The following is a 24,537-nucleotide window of genomic DNA, read 5'->3' as shown; positions in this document are numbered from 1 at the left end:
TATCATCCATGGAGATTTTAGGGAAGTCACTCTTCTGTTGCAGTCCCACATAGATGACTGACATTGCTAAACAATCTGAATGACTTTACATATGGTCACCACTTCCTTCCCTTGTGCGCCAAGTTTCTCTGAGCTGAATTTGAGCAGCTCTACTCCATTTTCCTTCAGAATGAATTCTTCATCAGGGGTTTCCTTTTCTTCCAATATATGTATCCTCAGAAAACGGATCTGTTGGACCTGTAAAGATGTCCAGATTGTAGGGTAAATGTGGCTGAAATTTAAGCTAGGACTCCTGCTGCATTTATCCATCCATATTTTTTAGTACAAATGGCTATTTAGATACCTATAATATGTACATTTTAATGTACGGATTTATCTAACTACAGTTAAGGAAATGATAGAATGCATACACAGACTTTATCAGGCAACTCTTCTGTGCACTTGCTAGACACTAGGAGTACATCAAGGCACAAATTAGGACAGACTTCGGGTAAGATACACATTTTTGCTGTTAGTTTGGGCTATTCTTAAAACACTCATGAAAATTTGCAGCAGCATCTGATTATCCAGACATTCTCTTTTTTTCCCTTACATCAATGTTCTACTACAACCTGAATACTTGGAACAAAGTAGGTTCCCAGTATGTGTGTTAAAATGAGCCAGATTGGATTCCAGTGGCAGAGGAGTGGATTACCCTGTGCCTAGCAAAATGGATCTTGAGGCTGTGAGTAGATAAACCAGCCCATTGAAGCTGGCTGTCTTCCCCCATCTGACTGTGGTGCTGTTGGCCATTTGCATTTCTTCGTGCTTAGTTCTTTGTTTATGAGGTACCAAGTACAGTCGGGGTATCAGCAAAGATCTCCTCATCTCCTAGGTTGCCTCGCTTTTCATGGGCTTTGGAGTCCTGCTTCTTGCTGCTCTGGGTTGTCATCTACATATGAGCTCCCAAGGGTTCCAACCAGAAGACTTCACCAAATTCTCACTTTTGTAAATTATTATTTTTTTTTTTTTTACTACTGCTGGAAGTGTCCTATTTGCTGTTCAGAATAAAGGCATATGTGTGACCATCAAAAAACAAACAAAAAAGGCAGATTGTTGAAATAGATTATTATGGGAGAAATGTCTCATTTGGCATGTTGCATTTTGTTAACTCAGAGGAGTTTTCATCTCTATATCTCTTGCTTCAGTCTCTCAATGCTTTCAGCTCAGGTAATTTCACCTCATGTAATTCTTTCCCACAGGCAGGGCACACGTTTACTCCTTTCAGTCCCCTTTCATCTTTAGTCCAATTACCTCAGGTTGGTCTTAGTATGGTCACAAAAGTAAAACCTTATCTATTTTCCTTATCATTCCATTGAACTAGGTTTTTGTTAAACATCTATATTTATGGTAAATGGAGAAAAATTCAAGATTTTTCCTTAAAATTATACTTACCTACTTAAATTATACTTACTTACATTTGCCTTTAAAACAACACTACTTAATTCCCAATACACAGTATTTGACTGCATCTTAATCTGTGATATAAAGGGCATTTTTTTCTAGAAAAAAATGCATTTTGAGTTTTAAATAACTTTCAGACTCTAGATTATTTAATGTCACTAATTGATCTAGTACAAATGCACCTTAAGAATATTTTACACAAGCTAAATGCTGTAACATTATACAAAGGTCAGCTATCAATTTTTTAACAAAATTTCCTCTATTTTTCAAAGTGCCAAGTTATTTAAAATAACTGTATATTCCAGTAGAAATAGAAATAGAGAATGAATGTATATGATATTGTGCTTAAGGGAGAGTATTGTCACTGGATATCAAATATGGATAAATTATTGTATGAAATATAATTGCTAATCAAAAATAAAACCTAAAGTGTTTAAGATATTATTTCAAAATTCATAAACATTAAAATGTGCATAAATTTAAATTCATGATATAAAGCTAAGTGAAAACGTGTGCTTAAATGGAGAAATGCATATATATCTGAAGATAAAAAACAAACAACATACAGTATATTGATGTTTGTACAAAATTAGTTAATATTTATTTATTAGATCTAAAACCAGGCTAATTTGGAAGAATACTTCTTTGGTAACATTTATGTATACAAAAATTGACTCTTTGGTTTATAATTTCATCCTTTTAATTTTAAGTATTCTAGAACCAAACTGACTATTAAGACAAACTTTTTTTCAAACAGTATCACATGTAGTTAATGTGAAATAAAGACTCTTCTTTACACCCCTTGGCCAGTCACATTGAGTTAACAGATATTCACGAAAGACAAGCATCTGTGGAATAAGAGTTGAATAACTGGATAATCTGGAGTAAAGTTAAAGTTGAATGTAGCCAGAGTTCAACTTCTTCCTTGCTTATCTAGATCACACTAGATGTCGTCTTGGTTAAACAAGGTCATTTGCTTCCATAAAAAGTAGACTGCCAACATATACCCATCACTCAACACACCACATTAGAAATGTGGCTAATCCCAATCATAATAGTAGAGAGATACCAGCATGTTCAGGATGTAGGCACTTCAACTATTCTGAAGACATCTGCCCAAAACTACCTTGAAATTGTACCTATCTTTTTTGAGTTTCTGCGTACAAACTAATGTACGATGTAGAGAGTAAAAACTGCCTTACCAAACTGTAATATGAAAGTACATCTAAGTGCCATTATCTTTCCACCAATATTGATATGGGGAGAAAAAGTGTTTTGCTTGAAATGATTATATCCATAAAGTTGGATAGTGTCTGTTTAAAACTTAAACTCTTGAGTAAATTATCTGAAGTATTACGTGCTTACTCAGTCTTAACCCTGAGGAATTTCTCAGCCACAGAAACTTTGGAAAGTATAGATTCTGAAATACAGATGTTTCTGGAGGAAAAAAATAAATAAATAAAAGGGAAAAAAAAGGTAGAAGAATATAAATCTGTGCAAAAGCCCAAGCTACTTGTCACAGGTAGATGAAATAAAGCACCCTGCACTTCTCAATTCCACTAGGGAGAGGAGCGATTCAGGGACTATTTAAAAGCTATCTATGCTTCCAGAAATGATGGCAGTGGCTGTACAAAAAAGCAACAAGCTTTTGCTTGTAATTAAACATGATTAAAACTAGTCTATGCAATTTCAGCTTCAAAGTTATCTTGCTCTACATTTTAGGGACTCCAATTTCAGAGCTGCCTAAAGACAATTAGCCCATTATCCCCTTAGCCCATTATCCCCTTGCCCCATCTAAGAGACAAAGAATGGGTAATATTAAAGTCAATTTGGTTTGGTTAGCTATGGGTTCTGCTTTGGTGAGTGGGTAAAGGACCATGGTTCATAATTACAAAAATGACTTTCTAAGAGCAAAATGAAAAATCTCTTTCATTCACTGGACTCCAATTCTAATGATTTTTAATAATTTTATACTAATATATGAAGATTATACAATTGCCAGAGGATTCTGAAAACTAACCCACTAGCAATTAGGTTTTTTTCATTGCAACTGAATTTATCTGATTATAAGGAAATGCACATTCCAAAGGTCATTTAAAAAATGCAAAATTTTTGTAAATACAACAGTATTTTTGTAAATACAACTGGCTACTTTTCCTGTTATTATTTTTCAAGAAAGAAAAATAACTTTCCTTCTCAATTTTATTTTTATGATATTAATTTATTAGGAACTGTGCTAAATTTCCAATCTATTACACAGCTTTCCAAAACAATGGGACTCTTATAACAATGAGATTATGAGTCTTAAAACCCACTTTTATGAATAATGTTAAACTGAGTTTATATTCTGGATTTGTGTTTCTAAAATGGTATTGCTGTACAGTTACTGGTATATTTCTACAATTTGTAAAGATAGAGCAAAGGAGAGAGACAACTTTCAGGAAAGGTTCCTCAATCATGGTGGAGTAGAAGCCAACAAGGTATGGTAAGGTATAGTACCAAACCTACAGGGGGCACCTAGGTGGCTCAGTTGGTTGAGCGTCCGACTTTGGCTCAGTTCATGATCTTGCAGTTCATGAGTTCGAGCCCCACATCGGGCTTGCCGCTGTCAGCATAGACCCAGCTTCGGTCCTCTGGCCAACTCCCCCTTGTATCCCTCCCCTGGTCACTCTCTCTCAAAAAGAAAAAAAAAAAAGGTATTAAAACTACAGGCTTTTGTGTTTAAACCCAGTTATACCAATTCAGAGCCATGCAACTCTTGGAAGATTTTGTAACTTCTCTGAGGACTAGTTTTCTCATTTGCAAAAAAGGATGTACGTACTTCACAGGGCCATTGTCAAGAGTTAAGGGGATCATATATTTAACATTGAGTTCCATTCCCTGCCCAGCTTCCTAACCCAATGGACTGCTTTCCCTAGCACAAACACAGGTTAAATTCACTTATAGTTCCTTTTCCTTCTTTTTGTTGTCACAGGTTAACCAGCACAAGATCAAAATGGTGGCCTAGCAATTAAACCTGGCCGGCTAAGTTACAATCGGAAATTAATGTCAATTTCATTCCCTATCTCACCTACTATGATTATTTTAAGCCCCTGCGTGTCCTTGCTGTCCAGTGGAATTCAAGTAAACCTTTCTTAGTGGATTACTGTTGAATCAGAAAATATAAACATTCTCTCATTTGATTCTCAATAGTTCAGGTGAGGCCAATATTGAACACATTTGGGAGGGATATGACTGCATGTTAGACACTTTAGCACCATTACCTTTTAACTGTGTGAGTTAGGGGCCTTACCTCTCATTTATCACCTCAATCATCACCTACAAATAATGAGGACAAAGGTACCGCAAAATAATTGTTGTGGGAACTATAGGTTCTATAAAAGTGCTCAATAAATGTTAGGTTTTATTTTCCCTACTGTCATGTTTTCTCTTGTCATGTTCTTATCATGGTATTTTAATACTACGGACAATTATTTTAATGGCTGACATTTTAAGGCTGTTCTTTTAATTTAATGACATAGACATTATTTAACTTAGTCTTGAATTTTTAAAACAACATATTGGCCACACTGCAGCTCAGAAGCTGTTAAATAATATATTTAAAGTCTTATAGAAACACTTCACACTTCTCAAATGATCCATTGTTTCTTGAATTCTGTACTTTGTGGATGAAGTAAAGTCAAGTTAAATCTCTTTAATGGATGTGGGCCTTTAATTTCATTACTCTAAGAAAGGCAAAGGGTATCTTCTGATGTAAATATCATCATCAGATTAAGATATCGAAGGATTTAAAACTTTCAACCAGGCTCGACTGTCATGGAAGAAATGGGCCAGATACCAATTCTCAGTTTCATCACAGAACTTTTATGAAAACAGTACACGGTCATATTGTATTTGGCACAGCGTAAAAAAGATCATGGATTTTTGTAAGCAAAACACTAAGCATTGCCATACTAATCCAAGATAAAAATTTAGGCAGAAGTTTACAATTCAAGTTTCCCAAATATCTATTGCTTGCTCTAAGTTTCAAAGAAGGAATGGTTACAAAAGTTCAGCAGCTGACTGGTGAGTGGAATATAGGCTCCCTTGGTCCAGAGTGGAAAGAAAGACAACCTGGATGGTTTTCAAAAAATTAGGAAAAGAAATTCCTACCATGTACTATATGAGGCTGAGAGTCTGCAAACACCTCAGTTAAAATGAAAGATGTGCTGAGCTATATAACTTAAATTGTACTGCTGCTGCCCAACCAGTTGCATATGTTCCACAGGAAAATTAATAAAACACTAATAAAATATAACAAGTTACCCTGTAGAATTTAAAGATAATTAAAACCCAAAAAGGCTTTGTCCTATTTTCTCATAATGTGAAGATATGAGAACCCATAAAGATATATTATAAAGGGCCATTGAGAGTATAATGATCCTTTTTTCAAGGGAAAGGCTTTAGAATGAATGCTTAAAATCCATACACCATCTCTCCACTAAAGTTTCTATTTTGAGACCTAAGTAGATCTTCAGTCCGAAGAAAACAATTACATTTTTTTTTTACCACTACCATTTAAAAGTCATGTGTATAGAGACATTCCATCTACACTGCAATTAAGTACAACTAACTTTATCACACAGAACTTTACTGTATACATTAGTACACTGGTAAACATTTACATCATACCCCCAAACTCTGTCCCTATAGAAATCTATTGGCATGTTACAAAAACCATCCACAGGGTTCTTTGGACAAATATTTATAGTTACAGTCATTTGTATTTTTAAAACTATTTGAAGTTACAGTATTTCACTTATTTTTGTGTATGAAGTTTCCAAACTTCTGCATAAATCCTCGGAACTTGTTTTCATTTGGCTGGTATGAGTGATATACACCAGTATTGTAATTAAGCAGTGGGCTGGACCTGCCATAACTATTGCCCACAGTTGTGGATTTTATTTCTGGGCGATGCACACCAGTATTTGGCAGGTTGCTTGCAGGCTGAATAGAGCTTTCAATCTTATAAAATGGCTCAAAACGACTGTAAACGCGCCTGTCAGTTGAGTGAGATCTTAGAAGCTCATTGGGCTTTGGTCTTGGAGAAGAAGCTGGTTTTCTTTCAGGAGCAAGAACTGTATTAATCTCCTTTGAATCTCGGTATTGGATCTGTTCGGTGTTAAATCTAGGGGCAGAAGCATCACCTGCCCTTTCCAAGAACTTGTTCTCAACTGGACCTGAAGAAGGTATTGTTTTACTACCTTCCTCGGATGGAGAACTGATCCCCTGGGATGGGCTAACTGTTACATCTTCCTTACTCTTGTGAATACTGCCTTGAGAGTTTGATGAGGAAGAACGCTTTCTTCTGGGAGATGAATCAATTTTTGGCTCTGACTTCTTTGGTTTTTGATTCTCTTCAGCCTCAGAAACTAACGTGTCAGAACTGCTACACATTCTATAAAAGGCAGGTGCTTTATTTTTGGATAGATTTTCTTTCTTTTCTGGGGTAAGGCTAAGTAATGACCTTAACTTCTGAGACCCCTTTTTCAAAAAACTTGGCGAACCTTTAACTTCCTTTTTTGAAGTCAGTTCTTTGCTAGGTTCATCTTTATTCATTTCAAGCAAAGCAGCAATGGAAATTGACTTGGTGGTAGTGCCACTCGGAGGGTCTCTCTTGATGACCTCCCTGTCCTCTTCCGCGCTCTGAGTCACATTGTGCATGCTCTTAGAACTTTTCAGCAAATCCTCTTTGGGTTTTTCTGGTTGTCTAACTCGACTCCTGGTGAGTGTACTATATACATAATGCTTACTGTGTCCGTGATCTAAATTGGCTTTTGAGTGGTCAAAGAATGGAAAACTTCGCCTTTTGAGCAGATTCTCATTTTGTTGATTCTTTGGATTTTCTGTCTGCTTATTTACACACAAGGATGTATATAAATAGTTGTTTGACTCTGGATGGCCATTTGTAGTTTGATGTAAGACAGCTGAGTGGTTTTCGGGAACCTGCAAGGTGTGCATTTTGGGTGCCTCCAACTGCAATGGGAGCTTCGGAGTTGATTCCGGCAAGGGCTTGTCTGTCACATGCTGTACACTCGTAGGGGTGTCCAGGACCTCCTTAGGTGTGTCGCTTCCCTGGGAACCGACTACAGTTGAATTTGAGGAGCCGGTTGTACAACTGTTAACTTCCTGCTGCTCAGGTAAAGTGGGTTTAAACACAAAAGAGGAACGAAGCCGAGAATGAGTATAAAGGGCGTTGGCTTTCAAATTTTCAGAACTTTCGTAGCCCTCAAACCGGTCACCTAGAGCCGATCCATTTGAATCAGGTGCAGCTTCTGAATGATCATTTAAGTAGGATTCGATTCTCCAGTTACGCAAGAACGACTTTGTGGTATGTTCAAGGGTTGGCATTCGTTGTTGCAAAAATCGAATATGATTATCTGTCCCGTTAAAAGACCGCCGCACATTTGAGTTCCTTTCTGCGAGATTTGTTGTTTTTCTCTGGGCAAGCCGATCAGCAAAACTCTGGGCAGGTGTATTACGGTGACCTGCATAGCCGCCTCGTGATGAGGACGCCACACTCAGACTATCCGAAGGCTTTTTCCAATTACCTGGAGGATTGATGTTTCGATTCAGAGCCCTGTTAAGCAGCAGGTATGGTGTTGTTTCTGGCTGTTCTCCAGCATAACTATGCCTCTTCCAATTTTCATTTATTTGACTGGATTGATACTGACGGACTGTATTTGGACCATTAAAATTTGGAATAAAATGAGGCTTGTAGCCATGATTTCTTATGCTATATTTGTCATGTTCATTTAGAGTGTATATCCCTCTGTTTTTGAAGTAACTAGAGTCTAGTTTGTGAATTTTGTCCTGTCTGCCAAAAAGGTTTCTTTGGCTGGAAACAGAAGCTAGTGAAGAAACTGAACGCTGGTAGGTGCCATTCTCCCAGAGTGATTTGCCATGCTTCACCCTTGCTGATTCTTCCTGGGCGAATGGACTGGGGACACAGGATCTGGCATAAAGAGTTCTAAATTCTTCATCAAAAGACTCAACAAGTTGTCCTGTGATTATCTGAACCATGCTGAGGTGAGCTTTCTCAAACGACCACATGTAGCTGGAAAAGAATCAAAATGGGAAAATTTTAATTTTGCTGTTAAAAGATTAAGGACAATATATAAATCCACTAAGCAAAATTTGTCATTTAATGTCAACAAGAGTATTTTTTGCTTGTTTTCCTCAGCTACGACAATTTAGAACATCTTCAATCGTTACTTGCTTGCAGTCCCTGGAACTCCCTACTCCCCCATTTCATAATTAACATTTTTAAAAAATGTTCTTAATGTTTATTTATATCTGAAGGAGAGAGATACAGAGCATGAGTGGGGAGGGGCAGAGAGAGAAGAAGACACAGAAGCCAAAGCAGGCTCTGTCAGCACAGAGCCCAGCGCAGGGCCTGAACTCACAAACCATGAGATCATGACCTGAGCCAAAGTTAGACGCCCAACCAACTGAGCCACCCAGGTGCCCCTAAACATTTTTTAATGTATATTTTTGAGAGAGTGAGACAGAGTGTGAGCAGGGGAAGGGCAAAGAGAGAGGGAGACACAGAATCCGAAGCAGGCTCCAGGCTCTGAGCTGTCAGCACAGAGCCCGATGTGGGGCTAGAACTCATAAACTGCAAGATCATGACCTGAGCCAAAGTCAGGTGCGAAATGAGCCACCCAGGTGCCAGCCCCCATTCATATTTTAAATAACAAAGCAATTCAAGTCCTGGCTTTGAAACTACCCATAATTTTTGACATTACTTTCTACAAGTCCAAAGAAAAACCTGCTATACATTTTGCACATTGCCTACTAAGATGTTATGGAATAAAAAACATTGTATTTTATATAGAGCATCCTGGCAGAATGCAGGCAAGCCAGTATCAGTAGGAAAGTTGAGAGACCTGGCTTCTGCTGAGCTATCCACCCACATGAGCTTGGGCCTCAGTTTCCTCATGTCCAAATTGCTAGCATAATCCTACCATTCCTTATAGTTCTAGAATGTTAAAATGCAAGATAGGCCTTTGCTAATACATGCATTTTATCTCTGTGGCCTACTTAGTAAGTATACTTTGGGAAGCCAGGGCTTTGGGATGCCAAGTGAGATCTTTTAATATAAAATACAATTTCTAGGAAGTTAATGTTTGTAACTACTTTATAATACTTTGTGGAATTTCTACAATTTAAAAATGACAGTTGGAATTTCATATAAAAATATAAATCTGACATGTAAAAATTTAGATAATGTAACACAGAGTCACTGAGCTAAAAAAAGAATCTCTAGTATGCTATATATCAAATACTGTACATGACATAACAGGGGTTAATAAAGGAAAAAGGAGACAAAGACATTCTCTACAATGAACGAGCTTACTGTTTATAGAGGGGACACAATAGCAAAGGCAGATGAAAATACTAAGAGAATGTGTAGAGTAAGAATTTAAAATATACAAAATATCGTAAGGAGTGTACAACTTAAGAATCTTACTATTCTGATATACTCAGTTTTGTCTAGTATGCTTATTGAAAGCATGGTATGAGAAGAATCATTTACCGGGTGCTCTTTTTGTGCAGATGTGCGGGCCACCAGGCTGACTTAAAATAAGTGACACAATGTGAATGATTAAAGGAATTTTCAACCCCACTGCAGATATGAATATAAAATTTGTGCGAAAGAGCAAGTAAAGGAATTGAATAGTCAGCTATCACCTATGAGAAAAGCCCCAGAGACAAGCAGGGTTTTGGCTGTATTCTGAAAGAAGCCAGATAACCCCGAAGTTCAAGCACGAAAGGCATGGAACAGTTTGTGTGGAAGAAGAAACATACAGGAAAAGAAAGGAAGCAAGAATGGCCCTCTTTTGGTTGAACAGAGAAAACAAATTCTGTTTAGCTGAAGTAAAGAAGTTTTATTACAGACTGATGAGCAAAGGGGGAAAATCCGGAAAGCAAAGCAGAGAGTTTGTACAGGATTTATTTCCAAATTCGGATCAATTAAAATAAAAAGATGTTTGAGGACTGATTTTTTTCCCGGTAGCTCTTTGTAACACAGATGTGAAGGATGAGGGACTGCATTTACTGTGATGAGTAAAAGAATTGACATAAGGTGATAAGAGCCTAAGCCAGTACAGAAATTGGAATAAAGAGTAAAAATGTTGAGCCAGTAACAAGAAGAGAGAACCAGAATATCTGCATGTCCTAAAGGATGTGTATAGTTTCTGAAATAAAAATAACCTCCACGTGTCGAGATTAGGAAACTGACAAGGTAATGGTACTGGGGAATATGTTACAACTGGAAAAGTTTTCCAGGTTTGGTAAATCAGAAAACAATATTGTGATATGTAAAAGGAAGACACTCAAGGGTATATATTCAATTTGAAGATTATTCTCTGGAAACACTGAATAGCCCCAAATAAAAGAATTGTTTTACTGACCTTCAGGGAACTTCCTATAAAATGTGAGAACCTCAGCCAATCACCCTCCTGTAAACCCAACAGTTGATAAGGATTTCCCATGCGATTTCCAATAAGCATTTGAGTCCCTTATCAATACGTAGCAAAAGATCAGCAGACATTTAATGAAAGTTTAGAAGATTCCTTATAAAGCTTAAAAACTTAGATGCAAAACAGAGACCAAAACAAACAGGAGAAAGACAAATGGAGAAAACAGAAAATGCACAAATAATATGTATAAAAACACAGACACATAAAAACTATAATCAGTGTCTTCAAAGCAATAGAGAAGATCATGCATCTATAAAAAAAAAAAAACACACACACAAAGGATACTTTGAAAATGGTGAAATTTGCAGATATTCAAAATATTTGATAGCAAATTTTTTTTTAATGTTTATTTATTTTTGAGAGAGAGAGAGAGAGAGAGAGAGCACAAGCAGGGGAGGAGCCGAGAGAGGAGACACAGAATCCAAACCAGGCTCCAGGCTCTGAGCTGTCAGCATGGAGCCTGATTCAGGGCTGGAACCCATAAACCATGAGATCATGACCTGAGCCGAAGTCGGACACTTAACCGACTGAGCCACCCAAGTGCCCCTATAGCAAAAAAAAAAAAAAAAAAAAAAATTAAGTTATAATAGATGTGTTAGAATGAACAATTGAGAAAATCCCCCAGACGTTACAATTCTATCCACTCCCAGATAGAAAATCATAGGGGAAAAAAAATAAAAAAACAATGGGAGCAGATATCCAGTTCATAAGAATTCCAGAGAGAGAGACAATAGAGACAACTGAGGAGAAGAAATGAACAAAGAATATATGAGAAATTGTTTCAGAATTGAAAGACATGAGTACTTGGATTGCTTAGAACAATAAATAAAAAAGACCTAGATCTAGAAACATAACAAATTTGAGAATAGCAGGGAATAAAGAGAAACCTTAGATGTTTCTAGAAAGGAGAAAAAAAAAAGTTACATAAAAAGAATAATAACTGTTTGAGACTTCTCAACAGCATGTTTGATTGTCAGTCAATGTCTTTCAAATTTGAAGGAAAAATGATTCAGCTTAGAGTTCCATCTCTAGTTAAGTCATTAACCACCTAAAATTATAAATTTCTGGACTTAAAAAAAAATTCCATGCTGACGGAAAGTATTCTTGAGCAAATGAGAGAAAAAACTATGACTTAGAAACAAAAAAGAAGGAAAAATAGGATTAAGATGGGATACAAGAAATTGTGGCTCAAACTGCCCAGGAATACGGGAAATTGCAGAACCCTAGCAGTGTTTCAGGTTAAAGATCTGCCAGTCCAGATTGGACACGACAAACTTGGCAGTAACTGAGCATTTGGAAAAGTTGTTCATGTGCTAAGAAATCTTCAGAATCAACTGGAAAAAACATAGCAATAGATAAACAGAAAGCAAAGACAATGAATAAAACCAAAACCAAATGGTCATTATTAACTTTGTTATAAAAAGGAAGCATATCACAAATGACTCTATGACTCATCAGCGATCAATTCTGACACAACTTCAGTAATGTAAATTGAGACTTCTTACTTAGCAAACAATTTTGATAAAACTGTACGGGGTGAATGGCAAGCAGGAGGGAAAGTGGATATGGGTGAATAGAAATATAACCCTTCAATCATCATACGATAGAGTCAAGACATAATACCTAAAAGTGATAGATTGAGCATTCACAGTATAATCACATTATGTAAGAGAATGGAGTAAGTATGGGAAGAACCAGCTCAAAGAATTAAATAATTGCACCTGGAGATCAGGATCCAGCAATGGAGAGACATGGAGAACAAAAACTTTTGTATAACATATCTTTTAGTAATATTTGATTTTTAAAAAAGTGTGCACATATTTACCTAGATAAAAAATAAAGTGAACTTACTACTCCCATTCCCCCCAGACCCACTGTCACACTCCTGCAGTTGGGAATGTGATTATGAATTTACTTATTAAAAAGAGGCTCAAAAACTCTGAGTTCCTGGCTGGGGATCACACAGGGAAGTCTACGGAGTGAAAGCAGTGACATGCTGCTGGCTGTAGCATGGATCTCTCAACGTGACAATCTTCAAGTCTGACCAGAGATGGCACCTGGAAGCCAACAACTTCGGTGAAACTTGTCTTGTGAAAGTAGCTTTTATAGAGACAGCAAGATTTAAAAAAATGCTTATAAAATTCTCTCCCAGTCAAATTTGTAGACATTACTTTACTAAATATGTTCCAGATTTCATACGACAATTTCAAACAAGGGCATCCAATTCACAATTCAATTTGCACACATTGATAAAAAGTATATGTGTTTTATCTCATCAATGTTAGTATCATGAGAGACCAAAACACTTGTCCTGTTTTTGCGATAAAACTGTCATCACAATGACTGAACCGTCACACAATGTGTGACTGTGGTTAGTGCTGACATCAGGCCTCTCTGGAAATAAATGCTTGCAGTTTAGAATAGGAAGACGTTTTAGGGCAAAGAATTTTGAACTAAAGACAGTGGCATTTTGATTTGGGCTATAAGGAAAATGATGGTGATATTGGAATATGAGACAAAGACTGGTTTTCACCAAAAATAATTAAATTTTTAACCAGTTTCTATGAAGACTGGCTCATAATTATTCCACCAGATCCTGTTAGAATACTGTTAACAGGAAAGGTCCAAGATAATTAGTAGAAAGAAGAAAAGAAAAAAAAAAAAAAAAAGGGCTGACAACCATATTTTTTTCAAGAAGTGTATTTAAAATTAACATGGACTAATAAGGAAAGTAGAGTTGTTAGATAAGAGTTTGGGTGAATTTTTATCATCTGCAGTACTAGGCATTCGATCCTCACTTCCATAAATAGTAACTTAAATTCTGCCTCTGGCTTATGATGTACATAGAAAGATAAAGGGTTTTTGTTCCTGTGGTTTGTTTGCTTTTCCCAATATCAATTCGAAAGTAGTTTAGCCATTGTCATCTCAATATACAGCACCTATTAATGCCTAGTGGTAGCAAAACAAAGTTAAGGTGAATTTATGGTTCAAGGTAATCTTAAAAGTCAAGTTAAATAATAAAAACAGAAAGCATTCATTATGGTGAGATTAATAAATACCATTCTAGAAGTCAAGCGAACTCCTAATTTTAATTAAAATTTCAATTAAAAACCCTGTAAAACCAAGTGGGTCTGAACAAATACATACACATATAATGAGTCTTTAAAGGGACTCATTAATTTCAAGCACTGGTTGTAATTTCTGCTCTTAACAAGTTTTCCTTTAGAACTACAAACAGCACTTTCAAAAAAAGGTCTCTGAGCTTAAAGGGAAAGTTACCAGGTAGTAGTGGCTAAAATATACCTAAAATAATAGCTGACTTTAGGGGTTACGGATGCATTAACTCATTTAATTCTCATGACAAGAAGGTGAGATAGGCTCGAGGATTATCCTTTACAGCGGAGCAAACCTAAGTGGAACCAAGTTAAACAACTTGCCCATGGCCAATCACATCAACATACTGGCTCCTTCTTGTGGACTTTTTAAATTATTAAGGGAAGAAGCAAAAGTTTCCCCTCGCACTGCCCTGTTTACCCCCATAGTTCTCCTGGCTCCTTGGGAGTCTGTGCTGCCCTGGTGACCTAGAAGTTCACATGTGCTTGTTGGTATTTTAATCTGCCTGTTGATACAATCTGATTGTACATCCCATTCAGGACTGATGCCCGGAATTTGTGAGAGTATTAGGGCAGCACTTTTACTCTGGAACAAGCAGAGCTTGGACTGGACTGCCAGCCCTGGACTGCTGTTGGCCTTTAGCTGTGGGGTTTTGACAAGTCACTTAACCTTCTGGAACTTCAGTTTCATCACTGATAAATGTAGATGCAAACAACTGCTTTGTAGATAAGTGGTAAGGACTGGGGATGACATATGTAGAAGAGACTAGCCGGAACAGAGGAATGGAGGAGGTATTCTCCCAATGGGGACCTTGAATGATGCCGATAATAGTAACCTGTATAACCTTGTCTAGTGTCTATTATGGCATTTTTAACAGCCAGACTCTGAAATGCATTTTGGGTAGTACTATACATAGTGACTACATGACTGACTATCAGATTCTTAATAATACTAAAATAAAAATAATCTGTCTGACAGGTTCTTCAAAGCAATAAAGAGCTTCTATTTTTATGAATAAATGTTATTAAGCTCATACTGCAACGATTTTCATAAGGAACAAAAACTTTTGGCATTAGAGAACTATAGGGAACCTGAAATGTTTGTTACCCATCTCAATTTGGGGATGAAGAACTTGGAGCACGAGGAAGTTGTATGACTTCCCCAATGTCTTAATGTTCTTTAGAGGTACAGCCAGAACTGAAACCCAAGTCTCCAAGCTTCCGTGCAAAGGTTCTTTTTTATTTCTAAGAAATATCTAAGCAGATTACATTAATATTTGAAACTAATAAATTCTATAAATGATTAATGATGCTGGAGGTAAACACAATGATCTTACCTGTAAGAACCATACATAACTTTCTGGCAGTCAATTAACAAAAACTTCTGTTCTAATTTTCCATGAAATTTTGCTCCTGTTTTTGAAAGATAATCTTGGCCTTTTACTGTCCGCACTCGAATATTCTAGAATTACATGTAAATATAAAGTTATAACTAGAAAGGAGATATTTTGAATGTGAAATATGTCAATATAAAATCTTAGTACCAAAAAAGTATACCTGAAATAATCTTTTTTGTAAAAAACACATAACAACAAAAAATAGGAAAAGCAAATTTTAAAACATCACCCCCCCAAAAAACACCCAAGAAAAAGTCACTAAAAAATATAGATGTATCTTAGCATAACATAAACAGGAGGCATTATGTTACATTTATACAGAACGGTTTTATAAACCACCTAGGATCCTATTGTAAGACAGCCTTTCAGGTTAGAGTGGCATGATTCCACAATAACTACAATGAAAATCCACACTTTTTTTAAAGAAGCCACATGTAACTGAAAACACTGTGCCTAATGATTGTGATAAGTAACATCTGAATGAAAGAATCACTTGAGTCAGTGGTTTCAAGGTTATATGCATGCAGAAACTGAAGCACTCATTATGACTGAGCAAAGTTAACTCAGAAACTTAAGTGCTCCATCATCAAGAAAAGCATCTTATAGACCATCATGAGAATGTGTGGTTTCAGTCACATTTCAAAAAGTACAAGCATACCCTTCTGCGATTAATCATTATGCCACCTTAAATATAGTTCTGTGTGTGTTACATATATGTAGACATAGATACATATTATATACAGATATATTTGGAATAATATAGCTTAACTTGCCTTAAATTCAACTGAGATAAAAATGGTACACAAAATAATTGAAGAAAAAACAAACATGGAATTCTTACCCTGAGTCGTTGAACTTGACAGCCCTGTTTTTCAGTCATATTTAGGAAATGATTAAAGTTGGACTCATCAAGCAGAATATATACAGATATCCCTCGAGTTGATGCCTCCACTATTTCTTTGAAAATGTCCACATCTGTGAATATATCCATCACTAAAGCAATGACCTATTAAAGATAAAAAGGCAAAACAATTTTAGATACCCAATAGGGAAAGGTTTATAAATTGCTTGCTTCCAGCAATAAAACAGAAAATAATGAAACACATATTACTTATAAATGTATACACAAATGTGTATGCAGCTTCCTAAAATAGAAGATACAAAAATATATTGAAAATAAACAAGTGACTACATACAGATTTGTAGCACAAAATAATTTCATACTGGCTTTAAATAAAAGGAAATCTGCAGTTTAGTAAGATGCTGAGCAAAGGGTGAATCCAAATTACAGATTGCAAGGGTGCAAGTAGGGTAGCGGGATGGGACAGGTAGATGGAAGGTGGAAACAAGTGTTACAAGTTTTTGTGGGAAGCATTTCTAGGGAAAAGCAAGCTCTCTGAAACTAGCTGTCAATAATAAATGTCTTGGCAGTACTGGGACAGAGAAAGAAAATCTTACAGGGGGTCCTGGGTGGTTCAGTCAGTTAGTTGAGCATCCTACTCTTGATTTTGGCTCAGGTCATGATCTCATGGTTCATGTGATTAAATCCTGCACTGGGCTTTGCACTGACAGCACGGAGCTTACTTAGGATTCTCTTTCTCCCTCTCTCTCTGCCCTTTGCCTGCTTGCTCTCTCTCTCAAAATAAATAAATAAACATAAAACAAAAATCTTACAGAAATGGAAACTAGGTAGGAAGGGGCCAAAGCTGAGAAAAGGTATAGGATTTGAAGACTAGAAAATTAAATACATTTGCCTAAAATAAGCTTAACAGACAGAGTAAGTGAAAAAAAAAAAAAAAAAAAAGATCACAAAGGCAGTATGATTAAGAAGATGAACAAAGAGAGTAATTTCTTTAAAAACAGGCCCCTAAAATGGAGACAGTCCAAGTTAACTATTGGCAAGAGAACCATTATTGACTCTGAGAAGCAGTGGGAGTGAAATAATGCCAAAAAAAGGGGGAATCATTCGACTGACCACCTTCTATGCACTGCAGAAGAACACAAAATCCCTGCCCTTGGTGAAGATTACATTTTAGGTGGGGGAAGAAATCAGGAGCAATAAATATAATAGATAAATTCGGTAATATGCTATCATATGATAAGTTTATTGGGGAAAAAAAAAACAGAATAAGGGAGATCATGAACCCCTGGAAATTGAGAAGGTTGGGTTTGTGCCTTTCTGGGTAAGTCTCTTTGAGAGAGTGTCTTTTGAGCAGAGACATAAAAAGGAATTGAGTTAGTCATCAACGTGGATATCTTGAGAAACAGTGCTCCAGACAGAGGGTACCAGCAGTGCAAAGGCCCAACATCAGGAGCTTGCCTGGCATATTCAAGAAACAGCAAGTAGACAGCAGAAATGGAGTGAAAAATGGAGAGTAATCACAATGCCTTGAAGGTATTATAAAGCCTTCAGCATTCTGTCCTGAATAAGACTGTAAGCTTATTAAGAAGCCTGTAAGCTATTAGAAGCTTTTAAGTTGAGGTAGTAATATATCTGATTTATGTTTGAAAGGATTCTTCCGGCTACTGTGTTGATCCTAAGGGTAGGAACTAGGGTGGAAACAGGCAGACCAGTTAGAACTAAAGGAGCAATTTAAGTGAGGGGTGATGTTAGCTAGGAGAAGGATGGTCCTTGTCCTAGTCACCGTCAGTGACATCACCATCAAATGGCCTAATGCTGGCCTTTGAGCCACAGGATTTCTGAATGGATTGAGCATATAGAATGGGAGAGGAAAGGGGGGAAAAGGGGAAAATGTTTAGCCTCATCCACCTAAAGGACCACGTTGTCATCAACTGAGAGAAGGAAGAATCCAGCTACACTAAATTTTAGCTAAGTATGAGGGGCCAAGTGGAATGCTAATTGGAGAAGTCTAGGCCAGACATGTCAATGGGGTGTCAGTTGTGTAGAGATGACAATTAAATCCAAGTCACCAAGGGAGACTGGATAAATAGAAAGGGAGACCAAGGACTGAGTCCTAAGACAAGGGAAGGAACCAGCAACGGTCACTTCAGTTTTTGTGGAATGGTAAGAGCAAAAGCCTCACTGTAAGGGGTTTAAGAGGGAATGGGAAGACAGATACTGAAAATAGCAGGTATGGGCAACTCTTTTTGAGTAATTTGGCTGTAATAAGAAGCATAGAAATGAAGAGGTAGCCATGGGTAAAGCTGACTCAAGAGAAGTTGTAATTTTTTGTTTTGTTTTAGGGTGAGAGAAATAATAGCATGTCTGTATGCTAATGAAATGCTCCAGTGAAGACTGAAAATTCATGATGCAAGAGATGGTGGGAGGTGGGTGGGGACGGAAAGAATTGCTGGAACAATGTCTTTGAGTAGGTAATAAAAGAATCTAATGTAAACATAAAGTAATCAGAGCACAGAGAATAAAGACCAGTAAAAGATCATTCATAACATCAAGACAGAAAACCAACTATGAGGGTGCAGATGCTGGTGGAAAGGCAGGTGTGGTAATGGTGCTATGAAAGATCTCTTGTGAATGCTTCAATTTTTCCCGTGAACTGGGAAGCAAGATCTGCAACTAAGAACACCCTAGATTATGGAAGACATGTTAAAAGATCAAGAAAGGGGTATTAAATAGGATGGTAGGAAAGAGCGTAGACCATAGAAATACAGTTTAATTACAGGGCAGTAATAAGGACTCACCATAAATTTAAAACGAGAACAGTCAACCTCATGGTGCTTACCCCAGGCTGTATTCTTATACTGACTGCACAGAAAGGAGTAAATCCAACCATCAGACAGGCCCTTTGCCTGGTCTGTACTACGAATGGGAGGGCATGGAAGAATAAGTAAATAAAATGAGAATAGTCAATGTAGCTGTCAGTTACTCTCCAACTTTAGTCAGCTGCAGGGATACAAACATGGAGCAGGCTAAAAGTTTGATGTAACCTTGGATATAGTTGTGGCCATGAGAGTATAAGGAGATTAGATTATAATGGGACTCTCCCTCTCCCTCTCTCTCTGTCCCTGCTTGTTCTCTCTCAAAATAAAAATAAAAAAATAAATAAACTAGACAAAGAGAGGAAAAAGGATGTCATGGATGTGACAGGCAGTAAAATGGCGGTGGGATCAATGAATATGAAGTCTGGCTGGGGTTAAAAACTATTGGGGCGCCTGGGTGGCTCAGTCGGTTGGATGTCTGACTTCAGCTCAGGTCATGATCTTGCAGTTGGTGGGTTCGAGACCTGCGTCGGGCTCTGTGCTGACAGCTCAGAGCCTGAAGCCTCCTTCAAATTCTGTGTCTCATCCTCTCTCTGCCCCTCCCATGCTCATGCTGTGTCTTACTCCGTCTCTAAATAATAAATAAACGTAAAATTTTTTTTTAAATTAAAAAAAGACCAGTTAACTATTAAAAAATTATTGTTAATTTTTTATGTTGATAGTAATATAATAAAAGATAAACATGTATTATCTAAAATATAGTTATTAATATAAACATGAAATGTTACCTTTATTTACTTCACATTACAGTAGATGAGACAAAATTGGCAATGAATTGATAATTGTTGAAAGTGGCTGATAGTACATGAGGGTTCTATATACAACTTTCTATTTTTGGAAGCTTCCACAGCATACAGTTTAGAAAAAGAAATAAATAAAGGAATATTAGATACTAGTAGGTACCAGAGGGAATAAGGCAGAAATATATATAGAAGTGATAGTCAGATGGGGACACCTGAATTAGGTTATAAAGGATCTTCAATTAAGGCTATGCTATTATCAAGGACATGGCTGGAAGTCAATGGCTGACGTATAGGTAGGACAAGATCATGGGAGGCAAGGAACTGGTCTTTAGAAGGATCTCTTAATATACAGTTGACACAGGAACAGTATTGAAAAGAGTGATGGAGACCAAGGAACAAAACATGTCAAGAAATGAGAAGGAATGGAAGACACACATGGCAACAAGAGTCGGAATAATGTCATGGACCATTGTGAATATGTTAGAAGATGAAGAAAGCTACGGATAATATGTAAACTTGTTTTTATTTACTCTAATACAGTGTTATAACGAAATACTGGACCGCACCCAAATAACACAAGTTGGTGATATTCTTCAAACTACCTGTGAAACATACTTCAATCAGATATTTTTCTAGGAAGAACAATTTCAATCATTTAAGTAGCCTCACATGACCCCCTTTCTTATTTATGAATGGTAAGAGGTGCCAGAAGAAGGAAACAGATAGTGATAACAACCTCATTCATGTCTTGTGCATATTCTTTATAAAATTAAATATGTGAAAAACCTTTAAATCACATCAAATTAATTAATGCATTTATTATGCAATAACAAGTGGTATGATGATGTAGAACATTGACATAAGGAAAATAAAATGTCCATATTATAAACTTATTTTACATAATAAATTCTAAAAATGTATGTATAGAACAGTCTTTTTTTAAAGAGAGGAATTTTTCTTAAATAAGGAAATACTATTATGCAACATGGTATTGTTTAAGAAATTAATCAGCACATCTAAAGAATTTATCTTTTATTTGATAGAGTCTCATGTAACAAATTAATTAAGACTTTGGAAATGAACAAAACACATCACCATGATAAATAAAGGTTTCTGTTTGCAAAAAGTAATTGAAGTCAGTCAGCCAATGGATGATTCTAGCATACTAAATGTAGAACAAATTATAGTCTCTCTTGTGTGACAGATATTACACTGGATCAGGATCCAAGAAACTAGATTACACATCTTTGACAAGCTTATCTGATGTCAACTGAGTCAGGTAGCTTATCAGGACTTCTGGTTTCCTGCACCCTCACTAGATGGAAAATTATAAAAAGTCTACAGAAAATTTCAGCTGTGCCAAGAAAGGCAAAATAAAATGTAGCTCATTTTTTTTTTTTTTTTATGGTGGGTATATTCCTGGAAAGGGATAATAATTACAAAGGAAGTATGCCAAACCTGATCTGAAAGTATTAAATTCCCAGTTAGTTACCTAAATCACATCATGTTGTAGAAATGACTATATACAATGAAAGAAATATTATATACCCGATTAGTATAAGGCTTTTCAAAAGGTACATCAATTGACTTTTTAAGTCAATAAAGAAACCAGTCAGTCACATTAATGGTATTTATTAAACCACTGTGATATTATATACTATTTAAATTTTCCTTTTGCTTCTTCACTATTTCCTGTTTTATTCTTACTGAAAAAGTAAACAAATAAATGCATTCATCAGCCACATGAGACTTAGAACATTTTTAGAAAGAAATCCTGGGTCATTGTTAAGATTTGAGTGAAGGGGCACCTGGGTGGCTCAGCTGGTTAAGCGTCTGACTTCATTCAGCTCAGGTCATGATCTCGCATTGCAGTTCATGGGTTAGAGCCATGCATTCAGGTCTGTACTGACAGTTTGGAGCCTGGAGCCTGCTTCAGATTCTGTGTCTCCCTCTTTCTCTGCCCCTCCCCCACATGCACTCTGTCTCTGTCTCTCAAAAATGAATAAAAGTTAAAAAAAAAAATGAGTGAAACTTCACATCTTTTAGTAGCTTGAGAACCTGACTCAAGAATGTTGGTTTGCACTTAACCTTTCTCACAGTAGCAAATTCTCTCAAAGTGACCCAGACACTGGAGGTCACACTGAATGAACTTAACATAAACACTGACACTAAATTTCTCATAAGTTCATAATCACGACACAATTTAAGGCCACTCAGGAGATTATATAATCAATTAAGTAATACACTGTAAGAGTAATTCAGAGGAAGAAAAACAAATGCTCCATATGTACATGGTTGTTAGGGGTGGGTACAGGGCAGAAGGAAACAGACTAACAGAGCTTCATGGATAAGCCTTACATATGAGTAAAGGGGTGCCTAGGTGGCTTAGTCGGTTGAGCGTCTGACCCGATTTCAGCTCAGGTAGTAATCCCACAGTTCCACCGTGAGATCAAGGCCTGCCTTGGGGTCTTTGCTGAGTGTGGAGCCTGCTTAAGATTCTCTCTCCCAGTCCCTCTACCCCTCCCCAAGTCTCAATCAATCAATTAAAAAAAGGTAAAGATTATTTTTAGCCATCCAACCTGGAAGACCAGCATTGCAAAGACAAAGAGGCAAAGATTAGAATGAAAATGATAGTAATATTTTTTTAAATGTTTATTGAATTAGCCTAAAGTTAAACACAAAGGTCATTATTTATGGATATGGAATAAATTTAGTTAGGATTTATATAGGTTATGAAAGGTCTTGTAAATCTGACACTGTTTAGATTTGATATGGAGTGCAATTTAAATCCTGAAAAATTAAATATCTGGCCAAAATACCATCTTGAGAAAATGAGTCTGATAGCAATATTCATATTGAAAATATCTAAATTCTACTGAGTGATATTGACTGGAGATTATGAAGTCATTATTCTTAGTGTAATGCTCATATCTATAAATGCACTAAAATGCCAAAAAATAAAGGTAAGGCAGAACTTAGCGATAGGATGAAAAGAACTGAAAATTCTACACAGATTTGATAGAGAATGTTTATCACAATGTTAATGTTCAATACTTCCACTTCCCTAGAAACGTGTTTCACAATCTTTAAATGTTAATTTTGAGCCCCATCTTATTTTTTTTCATTGTAAACCATTAGGAAAGAAAGCTATTAGCAATATGTTCTAATATGACCTAGATACTTCATGAAATGTAAGTATACCTTGAGTTAATGTTCTGTAGTCACAGAACTGTCATTATCATCCTCAAAATTGAAAAACTGAATATCATGCCTTTTATGCTTCAAAATACTAAGCACCATTTGAAAGGGTTCGGACTTCCTTGGTAATTGCCTGCATAGGTACAGGAGAATTTATTTTTTTCTAACAGAAGAAAAGCTAATAAGGAGTTCAAATTAAAAAAAAAATAAATTAATGGAGTTCTATAATAGCTATATTTTTAATAAAATTCAACACAATTAGAAAACTTTGAATTGAGTAATAGAAATCAAGAGTAATGATCACTTAGGGAATATATATTTTTTGAGTCTGTAATATCAAAAGCAATGAGCTAAGTGGATTTCAGAGGAAAGAGAGGCTGATATTAAGAATAAGTGCTTTTGGCCCTTATCCTCTGCAGCCTAAGTAAAAATGTTCATTTTGTGTAAAATTTCATATATGGTGCACAGTATACTATTGTTTAGTAAGTTACAGCTTTACATTATGAATGCCTACATTATGAATGCAGGTATTTAAGTATCTATACTAATAACTGTTATTAATATATCATTTGCTTGGTCTATCTTAAATTACCTTAGGGAAGTCACTGAAATGATTCTGAATCTCACTGATGTCTATCATACATTAAATACACCAGAGAAGATCTTGCATTTTACTAAGTTCTAAAATTCTATATTTTAACAACTGTTGATTTACTCCCAATTACTCAACATCTGGGGGAATGTTTGGGTCATATTGTGGCTGCAACATAAATTTATAGAACTAGTATACATGTGTGACAACTCCAAACAGACATTGCAAAAATTATTTCCTACATTTTTTACGTTGTATTATACGACTGAAAATACTTCTACACCGTTAAAGAATGTGCCTGTGTTCTCCCAAAATTCGTTTGTTGAAATCCTAATTTCCTGTGTGATGGCATTTGGAGATAGAGACATTGGGAGGTAATTGGGTCACGAGGGCAGAGCCCTTGTGAATGGGTAGGGTGACTTTATCACAAAGACCCCAGAGAGCTCCTTGTACCTACAACCATGTCAGGACAGTGGGAAGACAGTTGCTATAAACCAAGAAGGGAGACCCCAGCAGACACTGAATTGGCCAGCATTTCGATCTTGGACTCCAGAACTGTGAGAAATACACATCTGCTACTTAACCTACCCGGTCTGGGGTATTTTTATGTAGTCAGGATGCACTGAGACAGCTACAGAAATGAATAATTTTAGCAAAGCCTTCTATCAGCTCTGTGCAAGTAGGCATCTTTGCTTTTTTTTTTTTTTTTTTAACGTTTATTTATTTTTGAGACAGAGAGAGACAGAGCATGAGTGGGGGAGGGGCAGAGAGAGGGGACACAGAATCCAA

At 36.5% G+C, this 24,537-nt stretch overlaps 1 protein-coding gene, 1 non-coding gene and 1 pseudogene across 2 annotated transcripts in view; 2 read left to right on the top strand and 1 right to left on the bottom strand.

Annotated features, from left to right (window-relative positions):
• The first annotated feature begins 709 nt into the window (after positions 1 to 709).
• LOC102964679 lies at positions 710 to 941 on the top strand (annotated as a pseudogene).
• Positions 942 to 5,118: 4,177 nt separating this feature from the next.
• FAM83B (family with sequence similarity 83 member B) overlaps positions 5,119 to 24,537 on the bottom strand; it is a 67,683-nt gene continuing 48,264 nt past the window's right edge. The window contains exons 2-4 of the mRNA XM_007095537.3: positions 16,319 to 16,483; positions 15,418 to 15,542; positions 5,119 to 8,539 (exon numbers count right to left, since the gene is read on the bottom strand). Of these exons, the coding sequence (XP_007095599.2) occupies positions 6,238 to 8,539; positions 15,418 to 15,542; positions 16,319 to 16,483 (2,592 nt within the window). The 3' untranslated portion in view covers positions 5,119 to 6,237. The remainder of the gene's footprint in view (positions 8,540 to 15,417; positions 15,543 to 16,318; positions 16,484 to 24,537) is intronic.
• LOC122238958 lies at positions 19,162 to 19,275 on the top strand. The gene has a single exon (XR_006218095.1). It is a non-coding gene; the product is annotated as a small nucleolar RNA SNORA51 (small nucleolar RNA).

Source organism: Panthera tigris, chromosome B2 (assembly GCF_018350195.1).
Source record: "Panthera tigris isolate Pti1 chromosome B2, P.tigris_Pti1_mat1.1, whole genome shotgun sequence".
Taxonomy (NCBI): Eukaryota; Metazoa; Chordata; class Mammalia; order Carnivora; family Felidae; genus Panthera; species Panthera tigris.
This window is presented reverse-complemented; position numbering and strand designations above follow the sequence as displayed.